We start from the raw sequence: 10917 nt of genomic DNA, 5'->3' as shown, positions 1-10917 counted from the left end.
GACCCCAGCATCAATTCTAATATCATGACTGCATGGTATAGTTCTACGGAAGAAGTCGTTTATAGCAATATAGCCAAATTGCCCCCTTTTGGCCCAGCCCCTCAGCCCCCTGGGGGGTCAGCCCAACCATTTGTACAATTTTGAATCCACACCACCTATGGATGCTTCCAGTCAAATATGGTTGATATCCATCTCTTAGTTCCAGAGGAGATGTCGCTTAAAGCAATATAGCCAAATTGCCCCCTTTTTGCCCCGCCCCTCAGCCCCCTGGGGGGTCAGCCACACCATTTGTACAATTTTGAATCCCCACCACCTAGAGATGCTTCCAGTCAAATTAAGTTAAATTCAAATCAGTGGTTAAGAAGAAGAAGTCGTTTAAAGAAATTGTTGACGGACGGACGGACGACGGACGCCACGGTATAGCATAAGCTAACCTTGGTCCTTCGGACCCGGTGAGCTTATAATGTGTCCCTCCATCTACAACGTTCTTTGACAAAATACATAGTCTTTTCAAATCAAACTACCAGATATAGCTATAATGTATCCGACAAACTTTGAGATATAGCTGGCCCAGATGTGAGGCTTAGCAGCAGTTAGGACTCGGGGACTCACGTTGTGGAACATTACTTGTGATGGCGGTCGCTTGCTTGGACCTTTGGCTCTGCTGGCAGTCAGGTGGGTCAACCGGTCAGATGTTTCCATGTTATCAAATGTGTCTATACAGAAAAATACAATCAATAATACAGTATCAACCATATGCCTACATCAGTAAACAAGAGATCCCAGAGGGATTGTGGTGTCAAGCATCCTAGGATGCTCAGTAGTTCCATGTTAGTTTGATGTCTAATCTTGATTGATATGTAGTCATGTCAATTCTAAATATATCTTGTGGCAACTTTTGATCAAAACTTCATACTGATGTGTTTGACATTGTCATTTCAAAGTGACGCTGTTGTTTGATCTACTTACTAGAATACTAATGAGAAAAAAAGGAACAAGAGAGATTTCTGACTTCTGGCAACCATATTTTTCTTCTAATTAAGCAGCTGGATGCTCAAAATGAAACGTGGTACTATAGGGAACAAATATTTATTTTCAGAGAAATAGCAAGAACAAATTCCAAGATGAATGCCTTTCAGGATAGAAATATTCTGAGGACCTGACTGTTGATGCAATCTCAATGATTTTTCCTTGCGCTGAATATATTTATATCCTAATAAGTAGCTTAATTTTTATCTGACAATCATCTGATTTTTTGTATACAGTCCTTTAATTCCTTTCCTGTCAATAAGAGCCTAATCTTACCACCAGGGGTCTCTGTCTTCTCCACCTTGCTGGGAGTGGCCTTGGGCTCTTCTCGCTGGGCCTTGGGCTCTGGGGCCATTGGCTTGGACTGCATGGGTTTGCGCCCCACTGGAGGTGGAACACTTGGCTTTTTACTGGATATGGCTGGTGGATGGTGTTTGTCTGTCTGTTCTGTAACATGTAAAATATATAGAATTAGCACCCCACAGCATCTCTACTTAGTATTTGTGTAATGCAGTCAGGTTTTACCCATTCGCCCCTAAAGTCATATTTGAAACTTACCAAATTAAAGACTGGGCAAGTCCAGTTAAATATGTTGGGGTGAAATTGTTAAACTTGGTGCTGATTTTGATAACATATATATATCTATATCTGAAAATAAATAACAATCCAGCTCATAGACAAGACAAAAACAGACCTCTGAATAAAGTTTTCGACTGAATATCAGTAAACCCATCGCTGTACTAATTACAAGTCTTGAGGAAAGTTTTTCTCAATGTTTATATATAGAAACCCTCAGTGTTAATGTCTATGTATATCTATAGGCAGCATCAGTTTTTGTGAGCTGGTTTTCTATACCATCCTTTGGAGACAAGTATCAGTGAGTGAGAGATGAAGTCACCCTCCTTTTTCTTGGCTTTGTCTAGAGTTAGCTGGGACTTAAGTTAGCTGGGACTTACCCTCCTTTTTCTTGGCTTTGTCTATAGTTAGCTTGGACTTACGTATACCCTCCTTTTTCTTGGCTTTGTCTATAGTTAGCCGGGACTTACCTTCCTTTTTCTTAGCTTTGTCTAGAGTTAGCTGGGACTTACCCTCCTTTTTCTTGGCTTTGTCTAGGGTTAGCTGGGACTTACACTCCTTTTTCTTGGCTTTGTCTATAGTTAGCTGGGACTCACCCTCCTTTTTCTTGGCTTTGTCTAGAGTTAGCTGGGACTTAAGTTAGCTGGGACTTCCCCTCCTTTTTCTTGGCTTTGTCTATAGTTAGCTGGGACTCACCCTCCTTTTTCTTGGCTTTGTCTAGAGTTAGCTGGGACTTACACTCCTTTTTCTTGGCTTTGTCTATAGTTAGCCGGGACTTACCTTCCTTTGTCTTAGCTTTGTCTAGAGTTAGCTGGGACTTACCCTCCTTTTCTTGGCTTTGTCTATAGTTAGCCGGGACTTACCCTCCTTTGTCTTAGCTTTGTCTAGAGTTAGCTGGGACCTACCCTCCTTTTTCTTGGCTTTGTCTAGAGTTAGCTGGGACTTACACTCCTTTTTCTTGGCTTTGTCTATAGTTAGCCGGGCCTTACCCTCCTTTGTCTTAGCTTTGTCTAGAGTTAGCTGGGACCTACCCTCCTTTTTCTTGGCTTTGTCTAGAGTTAGCTTGGACTTACCCTCCTTTTTCTTGGCTTTGTCTAGAGTTAGCTGGGACTTACCCTCCTTTTTCTTGGCTTTGTCTATAGTTTGCTGGGACTTGCCCTCCTTTTTCTTGGCTTTGTCTATAGTTAGCTGGGACTTACGTATACCCTCCTTTTTCTTGGCTTTGTCTATAATTAGCTGGGACTTACCCTCCTTTTTCTTGGCTTTGTCTGCAGCAGGCTCTGGTGGAAGTGGCTTGTCATGTTTGTCATGTTTGGCTGTATCTGACACTGGGGCCTTCTCTGGCAGCTTGGGAGCCTGCTTTGTGGACCCCGGTGGTGGGGGCTTCTTGGGGCGTGGCTGTAATACAGGCAAAGTCATGGTCACATATGATTCTACATTGTGAAGGTAATTTAGTTTTACAGGGTCAAGTTCTGTAGAAAAAGGTCACAAATTAATGTTATACATCATTAGAGGTTTTACAGACACACAGACCATATGCAACTCATGCTGTAACAGGCCTAGCATTGACCTGGGAAATTCTACAGTAATATATAACATTGGACAGGCCACAGGATCTGAAACTACAATTAGTTACCTGTGAGTTGTCATGCATACAAAGCAACCAAACTGTAAGTACATGTACAATACTTTAATGATCTGAATCTGACAATTTTTCTTAATGATATATGTAAAGAAACACAAATATGGACACAGACCTAACGGATCAGTTAAATCAAACAAAATCCTGACAAGGATAACAAAATGTCAAATAATAGGGGAAGTTATGACAAGATAGACTTGAATACCTCAAGACAATGGCCAATGTATACATACCTGTGAAAATGCTGGCAGAAAATTGGAGAGAGAATAGATATATAAGGGGACTATGTTGTTTTAATTCTTTTCTTATTTTGAAAATATTATGTGTACATTCTGTATAAAATTTCATAATTCATGTTTATCTAACAACAGCAGACAGAGCATTTCTCCCATTAAATATTGATTCCTCATACAGCTGGCTTGATGACTATATAGGTACAGATCACCTTGAGTTTCTATTGATTCCTGGGGAGTGTCCATACAGTACAACCACGGATATCTCACCAGACAGACCTCCTGGTCTACAGTCACTAACCTTATATACCTGGGGAGTATACAGTACAAACATGGATATCTCACCAAACAGACCTCCTGGTCTACCGTCACTAAACTTATATATCTGGGGATTGTACAGTACAAACACGGATATCTAACCAGACAGACCTCCTGGTCCACAGTCACTAAACTTATATCCCTGGGGAGTGTACAGGACATACACAGATATCTCAACAGGCAGACCTCCTGGTCTACAGTCACTAAACTTATATACCTGGGGAGTGTCCGTACAGTACAAACACGGATATCTCACCAGAAAGACCTCCTGGTCTACCGTCACTAAACTTATATACCTGGGGAGTGTCCGTACAAACACGGATATCTCACCAGACAGACCTCCTGGTCTACAGTCACTAAACTTATATACCTGGGGAGTGTACAGGACATACACAGATATCTCACCAGACAGACCTCCTGGTCTACAGTCACTACACTTATTTACCTGGGGAGTGTCCGTACAGTACAAACACAGATATCTCACCAGACAGACCTCCTGGTCTACAGTCACTTAACTTATATACCTGGGGAGTGTCCGTACAAACACGGATATCTCACCAGACAGACCTCCTAGTCTACAGTCACTAAACTTATATACCTGGGGAGTGTACAAACACGGATATCTCACCAGACAGACCTCCTGGTCTACAGTCACTTAACTTATATACCTGGGGAGAGTACAGGACATACACAGATATCTCACCAGACAGACCTCCTAGTCTACAGTCAATAAACTTATATACCTGGGGAGGGTACAGTACAAACACGGATATCTCACCAGCCAGACCTCCTAGTCTACAGTCAATAAACTTATATACCTGGGGAGGGTACAGTACAAACACGGATATCTCACCAGGCAGACCTCCTGGTCTACAGTCACTACACTTATATACCTTGTAGACATGTAGTATGTACTCTACCAAAAACAGGACATGTGTATAACCCAATATCACGTCATCTGGTGTTTTTTTTTAATACCTTAAAGCAGGAGAAATTCCCCATGACATTATGTGTCAGGGGACAAAGCCCTAGCATGACCTTATCTACTTTTTACCCAGTTTATGTCGATTTATTCCAAACATTTAGGAGAATTTTTTTTTAAATATAAGTATAAAACCGATTTATTACAAGCATTAATATGGTGCCAGTTTGGTTAATCTAAACGATGTAAAAGAGAACTGGGTATAGGGTGAAAGAGGAAGTAAGGAGGTACGACCGGTCGGGATGGTGTTGGACTGGATTCTTCACCAGAAGACATGGCGATCTATCAGACAGCACTCAAGTGATGGACAACAGTCTTTCACTGATACATAACTTTCTGGTGTCTGTATGACATTAAATCACAATGAACACTTGTACAAAGTCACATAGAACATCTGACAAACTGTCAGGTTTACAAAATTTGTATCCAGACTATCGTGTTGCGTAGTATGGAGAAGATATTCGACACAGTTCCTATACATTCCAGTGTCTCACACAAGACTCCTTCCACAAGGCCCCCAGCAATGCTAATTCAGGCTGGCTCCAGATATGGTAATAGAATAATTTCTATCCTTATACCCTTATATCAGAGGTTCACTGATCTCTGTCTCTTGTTGAACGGATTCCTATTCCCTGACAGTATGACTACAGTAATAACTGATCATACAGTCATAACTGGACGCGTTTTCTCCACACTTTTCCATATTGGGCTTTTCTCACAGTTCTATACACTGAAACTTAGTCCATGTCTCCAAACCTCCACATCAACTTTGTAGATTTTCTGAAAGTGCTGAACTTTACTGAGAGAAAAAAAACAACAGATCTTCAAACAAGTTTTGCTGTGGGTTATAGTTGTAAATCAGATGTTTTAGAACTTCATCACAATTGAATGAATCTCCTGTTGTAGTGAACCTCCTCTAGTAATCTGATGTACCACACGCAAGACGTATCCTGTCTCTGTCAGAAACACACCCCACAACTCAAACAGTGGACTTGTAACTTCTACGATCACCTCCTGTCATACACAAATCAACAGTGGACCTTTAGACCTTTAATCCTTATGAACTTCTAATCCTTCTATCACATCCTGACCAGGAACAATCTGAACCATTGTCAGTAACACATATCATTCTGTCCAGATACTGGGAAAGTGATAAAGTCAGGCGACGGACTGTTGTCACTCCCCCTAAATACAGCTACAAAATGTATACATGTGTGTCCTCTAGCCACAATTAGCCCGGAGCAATTAGCTGGTACACCGTCTTACATGGCAGTTATATGTAGGGCAGACTGATGCAGGACACATCCTTGAGACATCATGTGTGCACCTTCTGACTGAAACAATACTGGAACTGTTAGTCAAAGGTTAAATACCCACCTTTTTCCTTCTATACATCATGTGCACCCTCTTTCATTTATTGGAACAGTGTTGTTGAAAGACAGAGGATGGTAATTAACTGTTACCAAGTTTCATAGAAATGGAACAAGGGAGGACTGGTTGTCAGGAGGTACAAAAAAGGGCAATCATTCTGTGACCAAGTAATCAGTCGGATACACATACACAACTACATAGGACGGATGTTAGCTGGCTTACGAGTGAAATCAGATAAAAATAAGGAAGTACTGAGTTTTTTGCCACTATTTTCCGCCCGCTTTTTTTCGACATCTGTAATGAGGGCACATTTATCATAATAACGAATATTAGTACCCAACATACCACATATATAGCAATTACGTGTGGAGAGCATAATTGACATTGAGCAAATACTGATTCACCAGTGGAGGGCTAATATTTGACTGGGTGAAAGGTTCCCAGTATACAGTAAAACCTTACAATGTTCTCTCCCCAGAAAAAAATACAATGTTCTGTAGCCAGTTAAAAGTCTATCTTACACTGTTCTCTCCCCAGAAATAACAATCGTGTTGTGTCGCCAGTTAAGTCTATCTTACACGGTTCTCTCCCAAGAAATAACAATAGTGTTGTGTAGCCAGTTAAGTCTATCTTACACGGTTCTCTCCCCAGAAATAACAATAGTGTTGTGTCGCCAGTTAAGTCTATCTTACACGGTTCTCTCCCCAGAAATAGCAATAGTGTTGTGTAGCCAGTTAAGTCTATCTTACACGGTTCTCTCTCCAGAAATAATACAGCATTGTGTAGCTAGTTTAAAGTCTACCTTGGTATAATGTTTATAACAGATTTTTGTTTGTGGTGATAAACTTTTCACCAGAAAATAATGTCAATTTGGGAGGACGATGACCTTTCCACCTTTAACAGTTGAATGGAGTATTTTGTATCCTTAGTATTCAAAATAACCAGCTATTAGAAGCTGTAGATGTTACTTGTACAGCACAGAAAACGACAAAGAACCAGAAGGAGTGCACGAAAACAACAACGGCTTCACAACTAATACAACAACCCTGATGGAATTAATAACAGATGATCATCACTTCCTGGTCTTCACCAAATTATACCTTCTCATTGTTATCTCCGTACCATAGATTTTGTCTTTCTTCTGGATTGACCATTATGGTCAGTACCTTGTGAGTGGTGTCAGGAATAAACAGTGTTGATCTATAGTGTTTAACTTGAACTTGGCAGGTAAACTACCCAATGCCCATGCATATTTGGATGTCAGTTCTAAATTTCTTATCATCATTATCATTATACATAATAAACAAATCTTAAAGATGTGATAACTTAAAACAAATAAAACTGATAATAAAATAGACAATTCTAATATACAAACAGTTGCCTTCTACAACATGCAGCAACCTAAAGACATCAAGGCATTGATACACGCCAGGCTTGAACACCAACCATTTACTATGGTCGGCGTCATATCTAATGCAGTGATTAGGCCGAGCTTGATCACCAACCATTTACCATGGGCGGTCTGCTACATCTAATGCAACAACAAATGCTTATAAAAAAAATAACCAAATAATTACATAGGTACAGATGATGACTAGCTGTTTTGGTCTGACCAAAGCAAACCATGTTATACCATAGTCGTTTAAAAATGCAAACGTGTTTCTTTACACATGCACATTACATTTTACCAAAGTGAGTTCAAACATATTCTAGCTAGACCAGAATAACTGAAGTTGGTGATCGAACTTGGCCATATAGGGTACCTCATGCAATACGGCATAAAACACAACATCCAACGATACCCATCTCAAAATCCCAGGTGGAGATCACAACAACGCCTACTAAATACGTACTTAGTGTAAAAACGGCACTAACACTTATCTAAATACATACACAGCTTAAGTGGGGCTTTCACCTGGGAATGAGGATGCTAATACTGGAGAACTTGACACTAAACAGGGATATATATAAAGACCAGGAGTGGAAGGTCAATGTGTGGTATTGGAAATAATAAACTGAAAAAAAGGTCACGAACAGCTGAGATTCATGAAGTTTATATGAAAGGTGAATCTTTGTAATTCAAAACCATATTGACTTCCATGTGTCAGAGTTAGTGCACATGGTTGTTTACAGTAGTTCTGAATGGTGTTCATGGGGATAACCCTCGGAGTAACATCCTCTATACACTTCACACAAGTATATATATTACACTGTCATTGGTTTTTATATCTATAGGGAGGACAGGGACTTTGGACAGACCTCCATCACCCTCCACATGACTAATAACATTGTCCCTCTAACCAATGGTTCAGTTTATAATGTCCGTATAGGGGAGAGAAGGGTATGAAGAAGGAAGAAAGCATGACTAAACGTCATCAGGATATTATATTAAACTACTTCCCATCCGTGACATTCACATAATTATTGTCAAATGTTTCAAATTAAATGTTAAAATGCTGACATGTGGTAACTGTTGCTGGGTGTGTGTCGTGTGGTAATTGTAGATATAACTTATGCTATGTGAAGTATTCTTATGGATGGAACTGGATAAACCTTAGTAAAACAGGATTAAGGTAAGAAACAAATTTCAGCAACATTTTCTACTTTGTCAGTTGCATGTGACAGTATACATATTGGGTTATTTTATCTGATTAACACATACAAGAGTGACAGAACAGGATGAAGATGCGCACCAGGCTAAGATACAGTGTTGGTAGGTACAGACAAAGGACATCTGGTTATTGTATTACATAGGGGACAGAGTACATGATGATGTGAGAGCGTTAATAATTGTTGAATGCACAATAATGATGTGGGAGTGATAATGAGTGTTGACTGCACAATACATATACGTATATATCATTTGTAATTTATTGTAAAGTATAGTTATCCAATAAGTTGTCAAACTTAAGGAATAAAAGTTGAATTGTGTATGTGTGTGTGTGTGTGTGTGTGTGTGTGTGTGTATGTGTGTGTGTATCATATTGTATGTTGTCTCTGTATTGTTTTGTATATATGTTATGACTGATAAGTCAACCGACTTAAAGTAATAAAGAACTTGAACTTGATATGGGATATGCCCCAGACAAAATGATGGACTGGCAGATTCCCCCTGCCCCCTTTATAGTATCAATGGAAGACTTAACAGTGTACCTGTGATGAGGCCAGAATAAGTCTATATATTTTACCTGTGAAAATCATAATCTTCTTTTCTAAGGTATGTAATTGTACTCATTACTAGGCACATATGTTCTGTGATCAAATGTGACCAAAGGTCAGCACACTGAAATGCATTAAACCTTATGCTAGGGTCAGTGAGGGTATCTAGTCCTGTGCTTTGGTTAGAAGGTACAAGTAACCTTGAGGCGTAGTCAGTGAGGGTATCTAGTCCTGTGCTTTGGACAGAAGGTACAAGTAACCTTGAGGTGTAGTCAGTGAGGGTATCTAGTCCTGTGCTTTGGACAGAAGGTACAAGTAACCTTGAGGTGTAGTCAGTGAGGGTATCTAGTCCTGTGCTTTGGTTAGAAGGTTCAAGTAACCTTGAGGTGTTGTCAGTGAGGGTATCTAGTCCTGTTCCTCGGTTAGAAGGTACAAGTAACCTTAAGGTGTAGTCAGTGAGAACATGTGACATTGTTCTAAGGTTAGTTAATGTGACATTGTAATGAGGTCAGTGAGTGCATGTGACATTGTGTTGAAGTCAGTGAGTGGATGTGATGGTATATTGAGGTCAATGAGTGCATATGATGGTGTATTGCGGTCAGTGTGTGCATGTGACATTGTTTTTAGTTCAGGTAGTGTGACATTGAATTGAGGTCAGTGATAACGTGACATTGTGTTGAGGTCAGTGAGAACATGTGACATTGTGTTGAGGGCAGTGATAACATGTGACATTGTGTTGAGGTCAGTGAGAACATTTGACATTGTGCGGAGGTCAGTGAGTGCATGTGACATTGTGTTGAGGTCAGTGAGTGCATGTGACATTGTGTTGAGGTCAGTGAGTGCATGTGACATTGTGCGGAGGTCAGTGAGTGCATGTGACATTGTGGCGAGGTTAGGGTGATATGTGATGTCACATGATGAGGTCAGACGGGGGGGGTTAAGTTGTGTGACAAAAGACAAACAAAAAACATACTTGTGGAGGCAAATTGTTGTGATGCACTGAAGATGGCTTTGAGATGCTCTCAGACTGAAATAACCAATCACAAAAAGTATAGATATTGCCCTCTCACCCTTAACAGCCTCAATAGACACTCCTGTCTAATAATCAGGCCAGTCCACAGCAGAAACAGGGGTGAGAGGTTATTACATTGATTGTTAACATGTTGAAATTAAGGTTACAGTTTTGGTTAATACATGCCACAAATTTATAGAGAAATTAGATATGTCTCATTGTAATTTCTCCTCAAAGGCCATTCTTCATGTTACAAATAAGGAGACACATATCATCAATATACAAACAAGTGTAAATGAATGAAGGCAGTGACTTTCTCAACTCAAAACTTATATATATCCTTTTTAATTTATATTGTTATGCACAGTGACATGAATTGAAGGTGAACAGACATATCTGTCTGTGATATACAGTCAAACTTGTGTTCAGAGACTACCCTCAGCAACTTATACCGGTTCAATAGAAAATAGAGGTGATGGCGAGTTCCAAAGCAGTTCCCTAATACAGGTGGTTTCTCAGGCAGGCTGGACTCTCTCTCTATATGTCCAATCCCTCATCACAAACATGCCAACAATTTATAGGCAGTAATTATAAT

At 40.0% G+C, this 10917-nt stretch overlaps 2 protein-coding genes across 5 annotated transcripts in view; one reads left to right on the top strand and one right to left on the bottom strand.

Moving 5' to 3' along the window:
- The window catches only part of LOC110454289 (SH3 domain-containing kinase-binding protein 1-like), a 35678-nt gene that overhangs the window by 18592 nt on the left and 6169 nt on the right, over positions 1-10917 (bottom strand). The window contains exons 3-6 of one of the 3 annotated variants that reach the window (XM_021503725.1): positions 10284-10337; positions 2853-3003; positions 1306-1476; positions 613-716 (exon numbers count right to left, since the gene is read on the bottom strand). In XM_021503725.1, coding sequence (XP_021359400.1) covers positions 613-716; positions 1306-1476; positions 2853-3003; positions 10284-10337 — 480 coding nt within the window. Of the gene's footprint in view, positions 1-612; positions 717-1305; positions 1477-2852; positions 3004-5014; positions 6000-10283; positions 10338-10917 lie in introns of those variants that run through there. The other 2 variants (XM_021503727.1, XM_021503726.1) reach the window with 2 other exon arrangements.
- Positions 8470-10917, top strand: part of LOC110454288 (coiled-coil domain-containing protein 83-like) — a 66733-nt gene continuing 64285 nt past the window's right edge. Inside the window, exon 1 of one of the 2 annotated variants that reach the window (XM_021503720.1) lies at positions 8470-8724. The gene's annotated coding sequence lies outside the window, so the exon portion shown is untranslated. The remainder of the gene's footprint in view (positions 8725-10917) is intronic. The other variant, XM_021503723.1, reaches the window with a different exon arrangement.

Source organism: Mizuhopecten yessoensis, unplaced genomic scaffold (genome assembly GCF_002113885.1).
Source record: "Mizuhopecten yessoensis strain PY_sf001 unplaced genomic scaffold, ASM211388v2 scaffold7763, whole genome shotgun sequence".
In the NCBI taxonomy this organism is placed as follows: domain Eukaryota; kingdom Metazoa; phylum Mollusca; class Bivalvia; order Pectinida; family Pectinidae; genus Mizuhopecten; species Mizuhopecten yessoensis.
Note: the sequence above shows the minus strand (reverse complement) of the source record. Positions and strands in the feature narration are given on the sequence as shown.